Raw genomic sequence first — 23,431 nt, 5'->3', positions numbered from 1 at the left:
TTTCTGTGATTTCTATTTTTTTTTAAATATTGGACCACAGTTTTAGTCATGCTTGTGGGTATTCTATTTACTGCTCCATAAATCTATATTCTTTATATTTTCATGAAAATCCCAAGTGCTAGTGTTATAGCCATAATCTAAATAAAGATTAGACCTACGGAGATGGAGAGATAGTAAATGCTATGGTAACTTCACCTTGAAAACACTTGGTACTTGTAGTTTTGGAGACGGGATCCCAATGGCATAGTCAATTAAAACCATACACAGAATGGTAAGAAAGACAGCAAAGTCACTCACTATGGATCGAACCTAAAAATAATGAAAACACTTGTCATTTGAAGGAACTATAAATAGTGAGGAATACTCAAGAACATAATCTAGAATCACATTTTATAAACACTTTATAACATAATATCACAGTATTATATTTTATGCATACTATAGTATTATCATTAGCTCTGTCAGAACCTTAGTATATATTTATGCATCTCTGTCATTAAGATGAATACAGACTCAACCTTTCCAGAATGAGGCATTGCGGAATAGCTACAATGGTGATTGTGCCATTTTCAGTATTTATTTAAAATCTAAGTTTACTATGGGAATCTTGCATGATACCACAACACCAGCGGTGCTCATAAAAATTTGTTTATTATGAACTCAAGTGTGTGAATCATCATCATAACAGAATAAGGCTGCATGGCTAGAACTTGGCTAAATTTTAGTACTCTTTCTCACACAGGCAGCATATCAATACGAAAAACCTGCTGCACCCTAAAATGAAACTTTTAATTTTTAGTGAAGAAGCATAATATCTTAATCAGTTTATCTGAGATTTACAGATAAGTATGGCAGCATAATAGAGCGGGTAAATTTAGAAGTTACTCTGTGTAAACCAATTTTAAAAGCCATCTATCATTTATAAAGCCTTCTCTGAGCAGAAGTCCTTATACAGTTATCAACAAGAGCTGGCTTTTATTGGGATGCCTTTGTAACACACACAAAATACAGGGGTTTATTATTTTAACTTACAAAACATAATTTTTTTATTAATCAAATTAAGCTTTGGAGAAAGAAATGAATTTACACCTGAGGGAAGGATGAGGGAACAAAAATAAAAGTTTTCTCTTAAAGAGACAGTTCTTAAAACATTTTCCCAGAGTGGAGCTTTCATCACAGTCTTTTAGTTCATCCCTAAAAGGCTTGTCTTTTTGTTTCTTTTCTTTTCTTTCCTTTTCTTTTCTCTTTCTTCCTTTCTTTCTTTCTCTTTCCTTCTTTCCTTTTTTCTTTCTCTCTCTGCCTTTCTTTCTTTCATCCCTCCCTCCCTCTCCTTTCCTTCCTTCCTTTTGCTGAGTCAGACATTATAGGTGTCACTTTGCAGTGTTAAATATTGAACTAAGCTGTTCGTTTACTTTCCTTTCCAAATATGCAGATGCGAACATGGCGGGTTAGGGGGAGAGACTGACACTTTAAAAACGAAAAAGAGAATAGTGTTCCAACGAGTCTTGCTGGGGCTTTCCCGATTCCAGAATGTAACGGTAGCTCCTAAGAGGTATCTGTCAGGCTGGGCTAGTTCCCACTGTTCACCACGCCAAGAAAGGGACAATCAGTAATGCAGTGTGTGCTTTTGAATTCCAGAAGCACAAGTGGGGATGCGGGAGTTTCTCTTTGGGATCCTAAGTTAGGAGAAAGCCTGGAGGAAACGTGCACACCTAGCACCTGTATCACAAAACGCTTTCTCTTCACCTCCGACAGGGCATCTAGTCCTAACCTGGCAGCTCCATCACACAAAAACCTTCAGTGGCTCCTTTAATGACAGCAATTGCTCTTTCTTTTGTTCTAAAACACATGTGACTCCATAATGTGCTTTTTGTTGGTTTTCATTTTGATCAGGAGAATTGTAGTCAAAGTACCTTGGTTGGAAAATAGCGGCTAGTCTTGAACTGCTTCAGGGTGGCTGACAGAGTAACTGTGGAAAAGAACAGGATCACTGACCAAAACAGAACATCTGGAACATAGGGGTGCTCGTGGCCACAGGCTCGTCCAACATACTCTCCATGCAATGATTTGCATTCCTGCCAGAGGAAGTAAAACAAATGGAGCTATTAAAGGAAAAAAGCAGACATATTTCTTTCAGAAAACTAACATCTTAAGATCAATTGCAGCTGAGTTGCTTAAGTTTTTTCAATTATGGCTCCTGTTTGGATCAATAGTGAGCAATATGAACATTTAAAATTCTTGCCTTTTTGGGAGTGGAGAAGTATAGCTCAGTGGTAGAGTGTGTGCTTAGCAGGTACAGGTCATGAGTTCAATCCTTAGGACCTCCATAAAATTAAAAATAATAATTCCTGCTTTTTTCAAATTAAATTTAAATCTAAAAAAACTAATTGATTTATTAATCATCATCTTAATTAATTTTCACATCAACCCTATTAAAATAGGTAGATGGTATTATTTTTATTTCATGTTTGAGGAAACTGACGTGTAGAGAAGTAATTTGTTATGGCCTCACTGCTGCTGGGTGGTGGTGGAGTTGTGATACAAATACGGTGCTTATGATGGGAATATTATTGCATATTAAAGAACAATGATTTTGTAGAATTATCTATTCCAAAAACTCCCACAAAAGGTGAGAAAGTCAACAAGAAAACTATGATATATTATTACCAGAATGAAATTGGGAGTCAAAGATGAGGGTTGAATTTAAATTATATAACAAGAAGAAAAAAGTTACTATATGAGCAAGGTAAAGTTCATATTTACTATGATTTCTTCATGGTCTTTTTTTTTTTTCCCTAAGTTCCCTAAAGGATCATCACTAATTGCTGCCTTAGCCATGAGGTGGCAGCAAAGTCAAAAAAATTTCCTTTCTTTGAGAAAAACTGACGGTTTTAAACTTTAATATTTTGAAATAAAAGATTTCTTTTAAACTCATTTTGGTTTCTATTATTTTATTTTAAAGATAATCATACTCAATTTTAATGTTTTTATTTCAAAACAGAGAAATGAATGGCTTAAGTGATCCAGTGATCTCAAAAGTACTTGAGATATTATGGACGCGAACAAAAACTGAATTGTGACATGGTACAGAAAGGTCTTAGAGAAAAATATAGATGGATGGATTGATCACCAACACAGAGAATGCCCAATGAACAAAGCTTCAGGCCCTGGAATCCCTGTATAGCAGAAAGTAAACACCTTCAAAAGATTCTAGGCTAAATCAAAGATCACTACATTGTTACCCAAAAAGAAATAATACAATCTACTTAGGATAGCTACACCTAAGGCTATAATTCTTGAGAAATATGGTTAGTATACCTTATAATTATCTAAATTAATTCTGTTCCCCTTTCTAACTGCAAATACTACATTCCTTGCTAAAGTTGAATTCCAATTATCCATGTTAATACAGAGCACAATAACTCGGCTAACTGAAAAATGAAAGAGAAATCCCCAGGCCTTAATTACAGCTTTAATTTTTCCTTCTCTTAAAACTCTGTTAAAATAAATAAAGTAGCAAAAATGAATCCTTGTATTTTTCAGCCCCTTCTCTTACCCCTTGTCCAGAAATGCTAGTAAGGCAATTACTAAGCAAAACAATGGTTAAGAAGAATGGCTAAATACAAAGAGGATTTAGAAGCTCCACTGTAAACACGTTATCTATGGATTTGTGATTTTCAGTCTTTTGTGCAGACGTAAAAGTCTACCAAGTCTTGGACTTGACTGGGTCTTGTTCTCAATTCTTAAGAACACAGAAGCCATTTAAAGGCTCGTTTAACTGTCTTATAATCTATAATAAATTGCCAATAGCTTGCCTAGTTTAATTCAAAACAAATTTGAAAAGCATATTTATTTTTTCGGGACAGTATCTTTTTAAAAAAGGAAAAATTATGACCTACAAAATTCTACATTTATTTTCTGGTGTATATTAACTGTACCCCTAACACACACGCACCCACACACACACACACACACACACATTCTGAGATTTGAAAGTGAAAACTTAATCTAAATCCTATTCTCTTATTTTGAGTCTCACATATGGTTTCACTTATAAAAATGAAAAAAAAATGCTTGTTGACAAACTCGTTACTACTAATTATTCTTCAAGACGTTCTAAGATTCTACAATTTTATAAGTTGGAAAAAACTAAGTTTGATAAAATAAGAAATTAAAGTTGGCATTAGTGTCCTGCCCCTTATTTATGTGTAAGCTAAATATGTAATTCTGGCACTGAAACAACTCTTAACCAATTGCTAGTTAATTGCTTGTGAATATTTTAAACCTTGCCTAGGAATTCTTATAATGACAGCTTTTGAGATACTGCTAAATATATATATAAACATAGAAACCTAAGTATTCTAGCTTGCTATAAAACACTTGAATTAAGCATTATTCACAATAACTAAGATATGGAAGTAACCTAAATGTCTGTCAATGGATGAATGGATTAAGAAAATGTAGCATAAATATACCATCGAGTATCATTCACCCTTAAAAAGAAGGAAATCCTGTCATGGCAACAACATGGATGAATCTGGAGGACATTAGGCTAAGTGAAATGTCAGACACAGAAAGACAAATACTCTATGGCTTATGTGGAATCTAGAAATGTCACACACATAGAGGCAGAGAGTGGAATGATAGTTGATGGTTACCAAGGGCTGGAGGGAGAGGAAAAATAGGGGATACTGGTCAAAGGGTACAAAGTTTCAGTTATGCAGGGTGAATAAATTATGATCTACTGTATCACATGGTGACTATGGTTAATAATACCGCATTAAATAGTGAAAATTTGTTGAGAGAGTAGATCTTAATTGCTCTCACACACACAAACACACAAAGGTAACTATGTGAGGTGAAAGGTATGTTAATTAGCTTGACTGTGGTTATGCATTCACAATGTGTACATATATCAGAACATCACGTTACACATCTTAAATATATACAATTTTTTTCAATTATACCTCAATAAAGCTGAAAAACAAAGTGAACCAAAACAAAACATTTGCATTAAACAGTAAATTTGTGATATGAGACTATTTTTCAAGACAATCATTAAGTGTTTATTGAATACTTACTATGCATACGGCTGTTTGGGAGAATCAAAGAAAGCTAAAGTTTTTTGCCCTTGCTGAGTTAGCAAGGTATAAATTATAATTCATGAGATACATAACAATTCAATTAAAAATTATCAAATGAATAACATACTAAGTCAATACTATATCACAATTTTTATAAAACTAGTTATAATAGCCATTAGCACAGTGCTTTATTGATAAAATGCTTTGGATGATACTGATAATTAAGCTGAGGAAAAAATCCCAGCATAACAAGACAAAAAAATTTTATGGTCCTTGCTGACTTACAAGATTTTTTCATTATGTAGCATTTCTTTTGGTGATAAACGCTATTTCTAGTCAAGATTAGCAATTATCCATTGCAAAAAAACTGCTTTTAAGTATTGAAAAATTATATGAAAATTTCTGTCAGAAACAACACATAGTACAGAACCCAAACAAAACAAAACAAAACAAAACAAAACAACAACAACAAAAACCCTGCTAGATTTGCTTTGATTGCAAAATATTTTCCACTGTACTCCACTTGACCTAAAGCTTCTAATATTTAAAATTAACTCATGGCTAGCTAGATCAATTGTGCTGTCAGCCTCTTAGAAAATTATTATTCAGAACTTGCTACTAGATAGAATCAATACTATTATTTAACAATTAAATTATTCAGTAATAAAAAACACATAGAGCAAATTATCATGTTAAATGACTTAAAGATGGGATTATTGGGATTCTGCATTGAAGGGGACACCAAGGTGAGGGGCACAAGCAAGGGACTCCTGAGACATAATATCCTAGTAGTTTATAAAAGAATATAAATGGAAGATGCACTGCTGAGTGGATCAACCATGATTCCGTGTCTAAATTCTGAATAACTGTAGCATTCTTTCTCGTTCAGCTCATCAATTCTTTTATTGGTCAATTTAAACAGCTCTCTGAATGGAAGCAGTCTGGAAATGCTATTTTTTCTAGAGAGAAGTAGAACAGAATAAACAACAACAAAAGAAAATAACAAAGTAAGTGAAGGCTTATTCTAGAGAAAATGATTAGGGTAAGAAAAAAGGTAGTAAAATGTAGGTCAAGATAAAATTTTAAACAGAGGGTAAGTAATTTGATTTTGATTCTGAAAGAAAACATTTAATGAGGAAAATTGAGAAAATAGGCAATTAGGTCAGGTGTTCTTATAAGAATCATGTTTAGAGTTTTATAATGTTTGTACGATGAAGAAGATTTCTATGTGTCCCTAACTGGCTCATTTACTAAAATGATACGTTTTTCATAAAATGAACTAGAATTCATATTGCTTTATGCTGATGGTTATAATGGGATTTCAGCTTATACAGGGAGGTACAGCTTTGCATTGAATGCTTGTAACTGGGAAGAATAGAAAAGAAACTAAGATGACTCAGATTTTAATACCTTTAATATTTCCAATTATAAGGTATGATTGACCAGAAGTCAAAGATGAAAATGTAGGTGGAAAAAAAGAGGTGTACAAATTTACAAGAGATTAAGAGGAACTGAGGAATGCAGCTATGAGGGGGAAAAAAAAGATACAACAAAAAGGAAGAAAGCCAAAAATTTCTTTAAACATACAGGATTTAACTTTGATAGGTGGAAGTATGTTACCATTTCTTTCTTATGAGAGATAAGGAGAAAATGGAAGTAAGAAAAACCTTCCTAAGGGAAGTGCCAGATTTTTGTTAAGAAAAGTGACTTTGGTTCTTCCCTGAGAGTTCAACATTTATACTAAAATATTAACAAACATCCCCCTCCCCCTCAACACATTCTGAACAGCTGAAGCATTATTCCAGAGTAAAGTGTCCTGGGTTCTTTATACAGAAAACTGACTTAGTTCTGCCATATGGTTTTATTTAGGTCAATACCACTCTTATTTAATGTGCCTTGAGTTAATCTAGTCAAATTATGCTGTATATATGTGCTTTTAGAGTAACTCAGGACTGTTAACTACTGGAAAAGCTTAATAATAAAAGAAAACCCTAGTTTGCTGATGAATACTTGAATTGGATGAAATTAAAAATAAAGCCAAAATTATCATTTTTACAACAGTATGCATTCAAAACAATTTATCTTAGTGGGAATAATTCATTCAAAATGTCAATAAAAGCCCTTATAGTAATAAGATTCCAGATATGACTTATTTTTTTATGTTTCACTTACTGACACAGTTAGGTTCTCCCAAATTATGTCTGAGGCAGAAATATTGGACTCCCTCCATTCCTTCAATGTATCATTGCTAGGATTATGTGGTTCCACACAGTTACACCTGAAAAGGCAAAATAGTGTCTTTTGTGAAATAAATATCTTTTTGTCATCATACCTAAAACAAATGTGTAAGAGGTCCTTCTCTCCCAATCACAACCTTCCTCCATTTGAGATAAGACTAAACTCCAAAACACACTATTTCCAGACAGCAGGATAGATGTATTGCTAGGACACTAGATCACTCTACAATGTCTCCTAGAATAAGAGGTCATTCCCTCTCTGTCCCAGATAGCATAGGTTCAAACACAGGGCTTTTTGGCCCTTTCAAACAAACATGCTTTCCAGACCTCACAACAACCATTTGCCCCTAAATTATAAGTCAAGTGGGGAAAAAAATTAAAAAGCTCAAACCTACTATTATAACTTACTTATTTTATTAGAACTAGACAACCATATCAATTAAAATGGGAATTATTTAATTCATATTCTAAAGATCTTTTTGCTATGTAATTTAAAATTAAAGCTAGATTGAAGCAAGAACCCTAAGTACTCAGGATTTACTGTTCTTTGTGATAAGTGACAGTCCTATTAAAAATCAATCAATATGCACAAGTTTTTGAGTACCCACATATAAGGTAACATGATGAATGCAGGGTGGAGAAAGAACAGAGAGAATGAGTTAAGTTTTATGTAACAGAAAACAATTTTTGACCTCGTGTTCTTTATAACTTTATAAGTAAATGAGAAGACGCAAGCAAAAATTATCAACAAATCAATGGTTTTACATGTTAATTTCAATTTATAAATAGTTTGTTTCCAAAAATTCATTCATAAGCCTATGATATGCCATTCAGAAAGCACTTTCTTACAGAAGCATTTTATAAAAATGGTGGCTGGGCTCCCAGATTAAGCCACATATACTACAAAACTTGAAAATTAGTTGGACTACTGTTTTAGTGATACTAATTGAATTTCAGAATCCAACTATATTTCTAGTATTACTTCTGTAGGAAAATATCTTATAGTTTCTACGTGGTAAATTCCTCTTCATAAACAACAGTCTCTCTTCTGTCTTCTACTTCAAGAATTTGTTTTTCTTTACCACCAGTCATTCATTCTTCGAAGAGTACTGTGTCTATTATTTATTAAAAAAAAAACTTTACTTGATTTGGGCAATACAGCCAGACATGTTCCTGCTTTCCCTAGGGGAGGATACAGTATTCTCCAGCTGGGCTCACTTAGGGCTGGGCCTCTAAGAGGGTAGATGATTCCAGTGAGAGAGTTAGTGACAAGGGTTTTAAGGGAATGTGGTATGGAAGCATTAACTAACTCTGATCAGCTGTAGTGACCTCCATGTCATGAGAGGGAGGAGTTAACAGCAGAAGGGAAACAAAGGCATCTGAGATGCAGTAACAGCCATTCATTAATGCAATTTATTCAAATCTGTAGGTTTCTAAGTCCCAGATTAGTTGTATATAATTACAGAACACAGCCCTTTGTGTCAGAAAGCTCTGTCCTTTACTGGTTATGTGTCCATGGGCAAATTATTTAAGCATTCTAAATTTTGGTTTCCTCATTGGTAACATGGGGATTAAAATGCTTACCTAGTAGAGCTATAATGAAGAATAAGAAACATAATTACATTAAGTGCCTGATATACATTTAGGCTGTTTTGAAATTGTAGCTGCCATCTACATAATGTTTACCATCAATATTTTCTAGTTCATTTTTCAGTTTTTCATAAAATGTAATAATACGGTTACCTTTCAATTGATATAACACAAAAAACACTAGGCTTTCTCTAACATGCTGATACTCTTTGTATTTTGCTTCCAATGCTTTAAAGAGAATTAAATTCCAACTAGCATTAAAATAGTGTTGTTACTACAAGAATCTATCAAAAGAAACAAAATTCTTGTTTAATTTTGATTCTGTGTCATTAGATTTCTAGACAAATATAGTTTATATATGTATATATAAGTTAGTATATGTATATAAACAGAGTAATTTTGTTTTTAAAAGCTTGAAGTATTAAAAGAGAAATAGCAGTAAAACCATTAAATCACTTAATATTTTCTAAAATTAAGGATCAGATTTGGCTTCTAGTTTAAGAAAGAGGACTGAACACACATGTTTATTTTCCCTCATTACCTAGAATTCATTAAGCAAAAGAATAATATAAAAAGAAACATGAAGGGAAACATCAACAAAAAAAGAGATGTAAACAAATGGAGTATGAAAAGCATATGAAAGCAGGATATTTGAAAAAGCAGAACAGAAGAATAATACCAGTAACAGTAGTATTTTTACATTTAATCCTTAAAATGGGTGGCATTAGTCACATGAAAATATTGAGATGTAAGTGACTAGGCCAAGATTACACAGATAGAAAAGTCAGAGCCAGAATTTAAACCTAGGCAGTCCCCTCCTAATCACTAACTAAAAATATGTATCTCCCTCCAACTTCAGTAAAGGAGGGACCTGGCCTGCCCAGTAGAATCCCAAAGAGGGTCTGGACTAAGAGAAGGAGTCATATGCAACAAAGAAATAGAGTAAGAAGTGGAACTGAAGGTATGAGAATTAGTTAAAGTTTGACTATACAGTAGTTAATTTCAGAGATCTTCCCCAACTGCTACATACTTAAATGCATACTTCTCCATAGAATGGCATCAGACTTTTCTCTCAGCAATACCATCAATATTATGAGGCAAAATTATTTTGAATCTAGAGTTCTATATTGAACCAAATCATCAAATCAAATGTAAGAAAAATTTTTTTAAAGTTTACTTTGTATTTTAGTTTTCCTTCCATGCATCCTTAGAGAGAAAATTTATAAATAAAAAAGGAAGATATGGGATGAAGAAAAGAGTGGTTCCAACCTAGGAAAGCAATGAAAGAACTCTCAGAAAGACAAATGTAGGGTAGAGCTCAAGAATGAATCAGAGAAGAAGTGACATCACAAGATGGCTGAACAGAAAGTCCCAGCTCTCTTTTTCCCACAGAAACACCAACTTAACAACAATATATGGACCAAAATATTGTGATGAGAATTCCAGAATCCAGTTAAGATGTTGCAGTACCTGAGTACAAAGCTGTGAACAGCCACATTCAAAAAGGTAAGAAGGGCAATTTTCACTTTAACTGCATCAGACCCTCCTCTAAGCTGACACAGGTCAGTGGTGGTAGAGAATACCCTAGCTCACATTATTTTGCACCAGGGGGTGAAAAGAAAAGCAGAGGCTACATCTGCCATTCCAGCTCTTCAGAGGGCTGACTGAGGGGCTGGTATCTGTTTTGTCTCATTCAGAGCACTGATAGAACTCTTACGGTTTGGGTGTTTGAGCGCCACTGAGAATAAAGAAGAGTAGAGAAAGTGGCTTGCAGTGACTAGAATGGCTCAGTGCAATTAGGGGCAGGGAAACAACTTGAGGCTTCTCTCTATAGAAGGAGTGGGAGGAGCATATAGCTGGTGTTCAAGCTTTTTGGAAGAGTGCCCAAGGGACTGGTATCTGTCTTACCTGACCCAGGGTGCTGATGGGGACTCAGTATATATGGCGGATACCTGGAGGCCTCAGAGAACAAAAGATAGCAGGGCAGCTTGCTACTGTAGAACCAGAGAACTTGCAGTGCCACAGACTGACACCAGAAGGAGCAAAAGATCATGAGCTTTTGGAAAAAGAAATCAGCAACATTATCTAATTGAGAAATTGTACACACAGGCTCAGAGAATTTGTAACCCCTTCCCTTCAAGAAAAGGTTACAGGGGCCCCTCAAGCTGATTAATAAGGGTCTTTGGCTGTATAAAAAGCCAGTCCATAAAGACTAGGAGAGGTGGGTGTTATTTCAAATGTGCCAATTACAAAACAAAGTTCTGGGACACATGAAGAAACAGGAAAAAATGGCCCAAACAAAGGAATAAAATAAATCAGAATAAATAGAATAAAATATACAACTTGTCTTAAAGAAATGGAGGTATACAAATTATCTGGCAGAGAACTAAAATAACCATCCTAAAGATACTCTATGAGCTCAAGAGAATGATGCATAAACAAAATGAGAATATCAACAAAAAGACAGAAAATATTAAAAGGAACCAAACAGAAATTTTGGAGATAAAAATGCAATAATTGAACTGAAAAATTCACTAGAGAAGTTTAACCTCAGACTCAGTCAAGCAGAAGAGTAAGTGAACTTGAAAACAGGTCATTTAAAATTATCCAGTCAGAAGAACAAAAAGACAAAAGAATGAAAAAGAATGAGGAAAGCCTGAAGAACATATGGAATATCATTAGCAGACTAATATACACATCATGGGAGTCCCCTAAGAATAAAGAGAATGAGGGACAGAAAGCTTCTTTAAAGAAACAGTGACCCAAAAGTTCTTGAAACTGGGGGAGGAAATGACATCCATATTTAAGAAGCCCAATGAATTCTAACCATAGGGAATCCAAACAAATCCACACTAAGACACAGTATAATCAAATGATTAAAAGTCAAATACAGAGAGAGAATTTTGACAGCAGCAAGAGAAAACGGAATCACCATGTGCAAGAGAAGTTTCACAAGACTATTTAGTGGATTTTTCAGCAAGAACTCTATAGGCCAGAAGACAGTGGGATGATAAAGTTGAAGTGCTAAAAGGGAAAAACTGTCACCCAAGAATAGTATATCCAGAAAAAAAAAAAAGGATACTAGAAAAATAAAGCATTCCTAGATTGAAAAAAAAAAGCAGAAGGAGTTCATTACCACTAGATTTGCCTTAAAATAAATGCTAAAGGGAATCCTTCACATTCAAACAAAAGGATGCTAAACAATATAAAAGCATATGAAAATGTAAAGCTTGCTAATAAAGGCAAATATATAGACAAATACAAAATATTGTAATGATGGTATATAAGTCACTTTTAATTCTGGCATAGAAGTTGAAGGGCAAAAGGATTAAAAAAACTAGTACTATAAAAATGTGTTAAAGGATACACAATATAAAAGAATATAATTTGTGACATCAATAATATCAAAAGTGTAAGGGGGGAAGTAAAAGTGAAGAGTATTTGTATACAATTGAAGTTAAGCTTTTATCAGCTTAAGTTAGATTGTTATAAATATAAGATGTTTTATGTAAGCCCCGTAGTAATCACAAAGAAAATAACTTTTTATATAGAAAACACACAGAAGAAACTAAGAAAGGAACCAAAATATGTCATTATCCAAAAAAAAATCAACAAAACAAAAAGAAAAAGAAAGAGAGAGGGAAGAGGGGACAAAATACTACAAGACAGACAGAAGACAACAAAATGGCAATAGTAACTACTTAAAGGTAAATGGATTCAACTCCTCAATCAAAGACAGAGTGACTAAATGGATTAAAAAAGAATACAAGGTCCAATTATATGCTATCTAGAAGAGACTTTTGATTTAAGAACACACATACAGTGAAAGTTAAAGTATAGGAAAAAAATATTATAGGCAAATGGTAACCAAAAGAGAGCAGGGGTCAGGGTGGGCAATAATCATATCAGACACAATAGACTTTAAGTCCAAAACTGTTAAAACAGAACAAGAAGAACATTATATAATGATACAGATGTCAACTAACCAGGAAGATATAACAATTAAAAATATATACTCACCTAACAGCAGAGCACCCAAAAATATGAAGGAAACACTGACAGAACTGAAGGGAAAGATAGATAGTAACACAATAATATTAGGAAATTTCAATACCTCACTTTAAAGTAATGGATATAATCCAGATGGAAGAAAAATAAGGAAATAGAGGACTTCAACAACAGTATAGGCCAAATGACTCTAATAGCATATATGAAACATTTCACCTAACAGCAGCAGAATACACAATGTTCTCAAGCACACACAAAACATTCTCCATAATAGATTACACATTAGGTCACAAAACTAGTCTTAACAAATTCAAGAAGACTGAAATCACAGAAAGTGTATTTTCCAACCACAGTGCAATTAAACTAGAAATCAGTAACAGAAGGAAAACTAAAAAATTCACAAATACATGGAAATTAAACAGCACATCCTTAAACAACCAATGGGTCAAAGAAGATACAAATGTCTTGAGACAATGAAAATGAAAACAATATACTAAAACTTACAGGGTTCAGCAAAAGTAGTACTAAGAGGGAAGTTTATAGCAATAACTGCCTATATTAAAAAGAGGAAAATTCTCAAATAAACAACCTAACTTTAAACCACAGGGAACTGGAAGAAGAAAAACAAACTAAGCCCAGAGTTAGCAGAAGGAAGGAAACAATAGTCATTAGAACAGAAATAAATGAAACAGAGATTAGAAGAACAACTGTAGAGATCAATGAAACTGTAGAGATCAATCAAAATTGACAAACTTTTAGGTAGACTAAGAAGAAAATAGAGAAGACTCAAAATTACAAATGAAACAGGAGACATTACAACTGATGCCATAGAAATTCAAAGGTTTATAAAAGATTACTATGAGCAGTTTCAAGACAACAAATTAAATAGCCTGGAAGAAATGGATAAATTCCTAGAAACATGTAGTCCACCAAGACTGAATCATGAAGAAATAGAAATTCTGAGCAGACCTATACCTAGTATGGGGATTGAATCAGTAATCCAAAACCTCCCAACAAAGAAAAGCCCATGACCAGATGGTTTCACTGGCGAATTCTACCACACATTAAAGAATTGATGCCAATCCTCCTCAAACTCTTCCAAAAAAGTGAAGAGAAGGGAACACTTCCAAACTCATTTTATGAAGCCAGCATTACCCTGATACCAAAACCAAAAAAAGACATCAAAAGAAAACTAAAAAACAATATTCTTAACGAATATAGATGCAAAAATCCTCAACAAAATATTAGCAAACTAAATTCAGCAGTACATTGAAAGGATCATACATCATGACCAAGTTGGATTTATCCCTGGAACACAAGAATGGTTCAACATACTAATATCAATCATTGTGATACACCACATTAATAGAACAAAGGATAAAATCACATGATCAACTCAATAGATGCACACAAAGCATTTGACAAATTCAACAGCCTTTCATGATTAAAAACAATCATCAAACTAGGAATAGATGGAAATTATCTCAACATAATAAAAGCCATATACAACAAGCCCACAGCTAACATTATAATCAACGGGGAAATTCCAAAAGCTTTCTCCTCTAAGACAAAGAACAAGACAAGGATGCTCACTCCTGCCATTTCAATTCAAAATAGTACTAGAAGCCCTAGCTAGAGCAATTAGGCAAGGGGGGAAAAAAGCAAATTGGAAAGGAAGAAGTAAAATTATCTCTGTAGATGATATGGTCTAACATGTAGAAAACTCTAAAGATTTCACACATAAAAAACTCTTAGAAGAAATAAAAATGAATTCAGCTAAGTTGTAAGATAAAAATCAATCTAAAAAAACTCAGTTGAGTTTCTATAAACCAGTAATGAACAATCTAAAAAGGAAATTAAGAAACCAATCCCATTTTCAATAGCATCAACAAGAATACTTACAAATTAACTTAACCATAAATATGAAAGCCTTGTAGATGTAAAACTACAAAATACTGCTGAAAGAAATTAAAAAGGGCATGAATAAATGGAAATACATAAATGTGTTCATGGATTAGAATACTTGATATTGTTAAAATGCCCATATTACCCAAAGTGATCTACAAATTCAATGCAATCACTACCAAAATCCCAATAGTGCTTTTCACAGAAATAGAAAAAACAATCCTAAAATTCATATGGAAACATGAAGGATCCTGAATAGTCAAAACAATCTTGATAAAAAAGAATACAGCTTTTCTTTGTTGGGAGGTTTTGGATTACTGATTCAATCCCCAAACTAGGTATAGGTCTGTTCAGAATTTCTATTTCTTCATGATTCAGTCTTGGTGGATTGCATGTTTCTAGGAATTTATCCATTTCTTCCAGGCTATTCAAGCATCACACTTCCTAATTTCAAAACATATTACAAAGCCAAAGTAATAAAAGCAGTATGGTACTTGAATAAAGACATTATATATCTGACCAATAGTACAGAATAGAATCCAGAAATAAACCCTCACCTATGCAGTCAACTGTGTTTCAACAAGAAAGGCAAAACTACACAATAAGGAAATGGATGAAGTCTCTTCAACAAATGGTGCTGGGAAAATTGGATATTCCAAGCAAAAGAATGGAACTGGACCCTTATCTTACATCATACACAAAATCAATTCAAAATCTGAAACCAAAAAATGTATAGAAGAAAAGAGGGGGAAAGCTTTATAACATTGATCTTAGCCATGATTTCTTGGATATGACACCAAAATCACAGGTAACAAAAGCAAAAATAGACAGTGGGACTACACTAAACTAAAACACTCTACATAGCCAAGAAAATAATTAACAGAGTGAAAAGGCAAATTATGGAATAGGGAGAAATAATTGCAAACTATATCTTAAAAAGTATTAATATCCAAAATATATAAGGAGTTCCTACAACTCAACAGCAATATACCACTCACTTTAAAAATGGACAAAGGACTTGAATAGACATTTCTCCAAAGAAGACCTACAAATGGTCAATGAGTATATGGAAAGATTTTTGACATCATAAATCACCAGGGAAATGCAAATCAAAACTACAGTGAGGTATCATCTCACATCTCTTAGGATGGCTATTATAAACAAAACAAAACAGAAACTAACAAATGTCAGAGAGGATGTGGAGAAACTGGAAAACTTATGCACTGCTGTTAGGAATGTAAAATGGTTTGGTCACTATGGAAAACACTATGTAGCTTCCCCCCAAAATTAAAAATAGAACTACTACATGGTCCAGCAATTCTATTTCTGTATCCAAAAGAATCAAAACCAGAATACTGAAGAGATATTTGTATTCCTATGTTCACTGCAGCATTGTTCACAATAGCCAAGAAGTGGACACAATCTAATGTCCATCAACAGATGAATGGATAAAAATAGTGTAATGTATACATACAATGGAATACTATTCTGCCATTAAAAAGAGAAGAAATTCTGTCATATGCTACAATATGGATGAACACTGAGTATACTATGCAAAGGAAATAAGCTGGCCACAGGAGAATACTGCATGATTCCACTTATACGAGGTGTCTAAAGTAGTAAAACTCATAGAAACAGAAAGTACAATGGTGGTTTCCAGGGACGGGAAGAGAGATGGGGAGTTGTTGTTCAACAGGAATAGAGTTTTACTTCTGCTCTATGAAAAAGTTCTAGAGATTTGCTGTGCAACACCTGCTGTACTGTACACTTAAACTTCTAATAAGGAATTGACAGGACAGAATTATTGAATTCTTGGGAAAGCTTGAGGACATTCGAAAACAGAAGGCAAGAGAAAAAGGCAGTCAGTAATTTCAGGAAAAATAAAGGCTTTACAACAAAGACATGTTAAAAAAGGAAGAAAACTAAACTATATGATTTTGAGCAGCTCATGAAATGTTGAAAAGGAAAATTCATTTTACCATGGTAAGAACACTGTTGGCTTTCTATTCTTAGCTATATATTTTTGAGTTATTTTCTTAGTGGCTGCTATAGGGCTTACCACATACAACCAGCTTTTAGGCTGCATTAGTTGCTGGCTGATGGCTCTATTGTTTTTGACAAAAACCTCGGGCATAAATTGTTCTGGAGATATGATCAATTAAACTCTAACTCCTTGCAGTTGAGTTCATTGTTTGAGGTTTTTCTAAACCCTGGAGGGCTCTGCCTAGCTGTATGTTTCTCTGGTTCTCTCCAGTGTAGTAGCTCCTTTATTGCAGTTGTATCTCTCATGAAGCTACCTACCTTATTTTAATTGCTTTCCCTTATACTTTCATTACTTTTGAGAGCATGTTTAGGTTATATTCTTTCAAATAAAAACAGTCCCTTTGGAGAGAGCTTTGGAGCTCCCACTGGGCAAAATCTCTGAGGTTTGGCTTCAGAGCTAAAGGCAGGGACAATGGTGTGCTTCTTTCTGAGTGACTCCTTTGCTTTAGGAGCAGGGAGTGGAGCAAGGACAGCAATCAAGGTCTTCTTGGCAACTGAGGCTTTGGCATTTTTAATGGTCCACACCTGAGGTAAAGCCTCTACACTGTGGGTGAGGGCTGGGTGAATGCAGGGGGGCCCAATTTCTTGGATGCGCTGACGCAGAATTTAGCTTCTACAATACACGCAGAGGTGAGGGGTGGGATGATAAATGCTGGCAGCCTACCTTAATCGCGAAGATAATGTTGCCCTCCTCTGGGAGCTAGAAAAGGGAGCCTGTATTCTTGGCCTTACCCACCTAGAGTGAAACTTCTGTCATACTGAACTGGGAGAGGGTAGGGGGTAAGGAGGAAATGGATTGTGGCTCAAATGACACAGATTCAGTAGACTTTCTTTAATAAATGTTTCTTTGTTTGCTATAAGACCTTAAGACAATTTCCAGAGACTTTCTATTATTGCTTCGTAAAATGATTTTTACCAGTAAGGTTGTTTCACCAAAGAGAGGGTCCTTAGAGCTCCTTATGCCAACATTCTGGAAGTATCTATTCAGAACATTATTTTTTGAATGGCACAGGAGTCATGACACTAGAGCCACTGAGAACAAAATGTAACCACTGCACACTACTTGACTCAAGAGTAAGAAATATTTACATAGAATAAACATATAAAATTTTTAAAATGTGGGTTTATAAAAAAAATTTAGAGTTAATCTTTAGGCAAAATACTTAACAGTTAGCTATTGTTACAGAATAAAACGTATGTTAACAACCACTACAATAGAACCAGTGATAGGAAAATAGAAAAAGGAACAGAGAGTTGGAAGTAAAGACAGTTACTTATCTCTTCTTACAAGCATTAAAAAATTAATAAATAGAAACCTCAGTTAAGCACATTTGGGGGACCAGATGGGGGAGCTCTTGCCCTATGACAACAGCAGAGCCCAACAGAAAAAGAAAGATTTTTCTCTTCTTTCCTGGAAAGAGCTCAACCAATGAGAGACTGTCACAACTTAGCCAATGAAAAGCTGTGAACTATTTGGTTACTATGGCCCTCCCAACTTCCTTTCCCCCTCTGTAAAAGACTCCCCACCCCCACCCCCACCCCCTTGTGCAGAGGACTTGTTTTAAGTCAGCAATTTGATGGCCTCCCCAAGGATTAAGCAAACAAACAAACAAACAAACAAACAAAACAAAACCAATGACTTTGAAGTAGGTGTGGTACCAACATTGAGCCCATTGTTGCTCACTTTTTCTCACCAACCCTGGAGTTTGAGATTAAGTCCTTCTCTTGGATCCAACCTCTTTGCATTTTGAAGCTCTCCAGGTTTTATTTGGGATCTATTTTAAGGTTTCTTCCTTTTTGGTTAAGGCCTTGTTCTGTATGCGAGGATTCATTTGGCACTATAGTCTGATTTTGAAGTCAGACTGTTCCAGCTGGAACTGGTTAGCCTTCAGACCATTCCTTCAAGAACAGGGGATGTTTCATTGAAACTGTGCCGGTTCAGCCTTTGGCCCAATTCCATTCAGAATAGGGGCTGTTCTATTGGAACTGTGCTGAGCAGCTTTTTGCCTGGCTCCTCTAGGACCAGACTGTTCCCTTAGAACTGGCTGATATTAGGCCTATAGACTATTTGAGTTGTTTGAGCTATTTGAGCTGTTTAATTCGTTTGAAAATTATTCTTTCACTCTAGAGAAAACCCTCCAAGAAATGAGATACTACTTACCTAAATATTTTGAGGATACCCCTCCTATAGAGAGCCTGACCAATTTTTGTTTGAAAACTGCAATTCCTCAGGCACATTTCTAACTAAATGGATTGTTAGAATTGCCAATCAAAGGCAATTTAGAGTATTAATGGCCATTATGGGAAACTTCTGAAATCCTCAAACTTACTTTTCTTAAAGTTGAGTTGGACAACCACAGCTCTAAAATTTCCAAAACTGAATGGAATGCCTATTTCAGTAGGTATTTTGAGACCTCCAAATGTTATCAGGAGCCTAAAATTGCCTTTCCACAAAATAAGATTTTAAGATTTACTGAGGTAAACAAACAAAGAAATATAAAATGGCTTTCTAAGCCTCATGCTCTTCTTCCATGGTTGTCTTGGGCTCTGCCTCTGGTGCCATCTTCCTCCTTTCCTTCTGAGCCATCTACAACTCCTCTATACCCTCAGTTCCCCCATACTAATTCTCTCATTGAAGTTCCCTTTTTCTCTGAAAGTCTCCACTCCCTTTTTCTCTGAACTTGATTTTCTTTAAAAAAAAAAAATCAGCCTTCTGAGGATCAATAGGCTAAGCTCTTAATTTCTTGTATTCTCTGGGCTAAAGCTAAACTGCCAGCCATAGTCAAAGATTTCCCCAAGGTACACAAAAATTCCCACATATTTGCTGATTGACTTAATATAGTCAGTCAACCATCACCCTGGTCTCTCTGACTTATATCAGCTAGTTCATATGCTTGTTGGTGAAGGCCGGCCCACCACTGAATGAAAACTAACTGGGAAAATCCTGAAAGGTCTCTAGAGTTACAAATGGAGACCAGCCCACTAATTCATTACATGATCAGGCTAGAGCAACTGTTAGGTGATTTCATAGGGCAATTCCTAGGGCTTTTCCAAAGCCCATTGATTGGAACAAACTTTGGACTTAGACACAAAAATCTGATACATATGCTCATTACTAGTACAATCAACTTCAGATTATTTCTAAAGAAAATTCTGATCTTCCCTCAGATGTTAATTTCACCCAGATAGCTTTTAACTCTTAGGTTTATTTGTGGGTTGAACCTAGAACTCTCTCTTCTAGTAAAAAGGACCAGGATGGAACGGGAAACTATGTTCACTCCAGATTTAGTTAATCTGGCAAACCAGTCTTTCTAGATGAATCGCCTAAAAGGAAGACCACTAAAATTCATAATCTTCAACTCCAGCAAATGAAGGCCCTTAAAATGAAACCAAAGGCCTCCTAATTTCTGCTATTACTGCAAAGAGCCAGAACATTGCAAAGGAGATTATTACAATGTAAACACTTCAAGTGCCTTCATCCTTCTAACTAGCCTTTCCAATGTCCTCTCAATTCTCAGCTGAGACATGGCTCTGAGGAACTACAGGGCCTCTTCCCAATGCTCTTGTTAACTGGGTTGGAGAAGCATTTCTCCAGACTAGGGATGAAACTCCTCTAGTCCTAACTGATACCAGAGCCACATTCTCAGTGTTCAACTCCACTACAACAAAGCAGCCCTTGCCTTGGAGTACTAAAACAGTTCAAGCAGTGGGGATCTCCAATGAACCTCAAGAGGTTCCTGTCTCTAAACCTATTTCCTTTTGTTTAGGATCTTTGAGAGATACACACATTTTCCTTCTTAGTTCCTCCACCCCTATCCATTTATTAGGGTGAGATTTCTTAGAAAGATCCCAAAAGGAGTAAATAATTTTAGAACATGACAGTAGTCATCAAAGCAGACAATCTGGTGAATTAAATGACCTTTTGATGTCTTTTATTTGCTCTGTCTCTGATGGTACTAGAGCTGATTCAGGAAACACTGATCATTTTTCTCTATTGAATCAGCTTCCACTTTGTTCGTGGAGAAAATCTCCAATTGATATTGGCAAAATCCATAGCACCACTCCCATCAAGATTCAAATAGATCCCTCAAAACTTCTCCTTGGAATTAATCAATAGTCTATAAGTAAAGAAGTTCTTCCAGTTATAAAGTCCATAATAAAAGCTCATAAGGCTCAAAGCTGCATTATCCCTTGTATTAGTTCCTGTCATAGCACTGATTTATTGGTGAGAAAACCTAAGGGCCGAGGGTGGAGGTTTATCCAGGACTTCCAGGCAACAAACAACATTGTTATTCCTCAACATTCTTTATTGTTCCTAATATTCATATCCATTCTAGTGGGAATGGATGTTAAATTCTTTACTCTTACTGACTTTCGTAGTGTATGGTTTAGTATTCCATTTGAAGAAGCTAGCCAATACCTTTTTGCCTTTACTTAGGAAGAAAAACAATTCACCTAGACAGTAATGGCTTAGGGTTTTTTCCTACTTTTATTTCTCACAAATTCTGAAGGCTGATCTGGTTGACATAAAGTTCCCTGGGGGTTCTACTATGTTGTAATACGTGGACAACTTGCTTCTTTGCTCTCCCTCATAAGCCTCCTCACAGGAAGATAGCATCCATCTGTTAAAGCTTTTAGCCTTAAAAAAACATCAGGTTGCCAAGGAAAACTTGTTGTTTGCCTAAACCCAAGTTTGATATTCAGGGCATCTGATATCAGAACAAGGGCTACACCCAGATCCAGATAGGCTACACGGTGTCCTAAGTTTCCCCAAACCTAAAACTAAGTACCAACTGCAAGATTTTCTCAGGCTCACTGATTATTGCTGGAAATGGATTCCAAATTTCTCTCTTATGGCCAAACTCTGTATGTTTTACTAAAGAATAACAACCCTGATCCAATTTTAAGGGAAGAATAGAACAATATTATCTTCTAGTACTTAAAGGAGTTTGATAAACCCACCTGCCCTTAGGAATCCCTATTATCAATTCCCTTTTTCTTTTGTGTATGTGAAACAGAGGGAATCCCTTTGGGATACTCATCTAAAAACACGGGGACCACCATCAACCCATAAGGTACTTTAGCTAGCAACTAGATCCTGTGGGGAAAAGACAACCAACCCCCTTGCCTTAGAGCCACACTGATATTGCCCTTTTAGTTAATTAAGGCCACAGAAAATTGTGGGGTCCCCTACAACAGTTTTTATATCTCATGCATTAGAAGCCCTCCTGAACTCTCAATCCACTCAACATTTCTCAGTCAGCTGCGTCACCTTCTATAAAGTCCCTATGTTAACCACTCCTCACACAACTGTTATGTTGTAATAACTTTAACCCTGCTATTTTCTCCTCTGTCACTGACAAAGTCTCTCATGCCTGCTAAATGTTGACAAATCACCTCCTGACTCCTCATGATGACCTGCAGGAAATTCCTTTTGGTTATGCTGACTTTTCATAGTTCACTGACGGTTTTCATTTTAAAGGTGAAAATGGCGAATACTGTGCTAGGTATGCTATTGCAACTGCCTTTGGTATTCTTGAGGCAGAACTTTTCCTCTGGCTACACTGGCTCAAAAGGCTGAATTATACACTCTTACACAGGCTTGTACTTTAACCAAGGACAAAACTGCCAATATTTATACTGATAGTATTTATTTATTTATTTTTTAGCCATTTTTAAAAATTAAAGTATAGTCAGTTTACAATGCTGTTTCCACTTTTGGTGTACAGCGTAACATTCAGTCATATATATACATGCATATATTTGTTTTCATATTCTTTCATTATAGGTTATTATAAGATATTGAATATAGTTCCCTGTGCTATACATATATGGATAGTATTTATGCTTTCAGAATGTTGTAAACAACATGGCTTCCTTACTTTCAGTGGAAATAAAATTTAACATGGCCCCTATGTTCAGGAACCCTTGAATGCGTTACTTTTATCCACCACCTTAGCTATTATTAATATTCTGGGGCATTCTAAATTTGACTTTCTGGAAGCTAAGGGAAATTACCTCACTTACATCTTTACAAGAAATGTTGCCCTTAAAGGAACCAATAGCAGTCAAACCTCTGCCTTGTTCAAAGGGATATTTCCCCAAATGGTAACTTAGAAAAACTGGCTACAGAAGCCCAACAACTTCTCTCAGAAAAGGAAAAACAAGATTAGACATTTAAGAATTATTGGTTTGATAAAAAGAGAAAGCTCTGGTTTGGACCAAATAACAACCTAGTCCTACTGGAGACTAAAATTCTCACTCCTCACCACTGTCCATGCATTAAATCATTGGTCTCCTGACAAAATGACAGCCTTCATGAATCAATATTGGTAGGGAAACATTAAGAAAGCCACAAAAAGTGCCTACTTCACTTGTCCTGCTTGTCCAGAATAAAACTCAGGAAAGCCTGTATGTATTGCTCCTGGACATTTTAAACTGCCTAATGGACCATTTGAGGTCTGGCAAACAGAGTCATACAATTTCCTCTGTCTCATGGATATAAATATGTTTTAATCAGGGTGTGTATGTTTTCACACTGGACTGAAGCCTTCCTTTGCAGAC

The 23,431-nt window shown here is 35.2% G+C and overlaps 1 protein-coding gene across 2 annotated transcripts in view; it reads right to left on the bottom strand.

Moving 5' to 3' along the window:
- SLC4A10 (solute carrier family 4 member 10) overlaps positions 1-23,431 on the bottom strand; it is a 184,675-nt gene that overhangs the window by 35,000 nt on the left and 126,244 nt on the right. For both annotated transcript variants that reach the window (XM_072961062.1, XM_072961061.1), the window contains 3 exons: positions 7,257-7,362; positions 1,914-2,075; positions 196-309 (listed from right to left, as the gene is read on the bottom strand). In XM_072961062.1, coding sequence (XP_072817163.1) covers positions 196-309; positions 1,914-2,075; positions 7,257-7,362 — 382 coding nt within the window. The remainder of the gene's footprint in view (positions 1-195; positions 310-1,913; positions 2,076-7,256; positions 7,363-23,431) is intronic.

The sequence above is a fragment of the Vicugna pacos genome, chromosome 5, assembly GCF_048564905.1.
Source record: "Vicugna pacos chromosome 5, VicPac4, whole genome shotgun sequence".
Taxonomy (NCBI): Eukaryota; Metazoa; Chordata; class Mammalia; order Artiodactyla; family Camelidae; genus Vicugna; species Vicugna pacos.
Note: the sequence above shows the minus strand (reverse complement) of the source record. Positions and strands in the feature narration are given on the sequence as shown.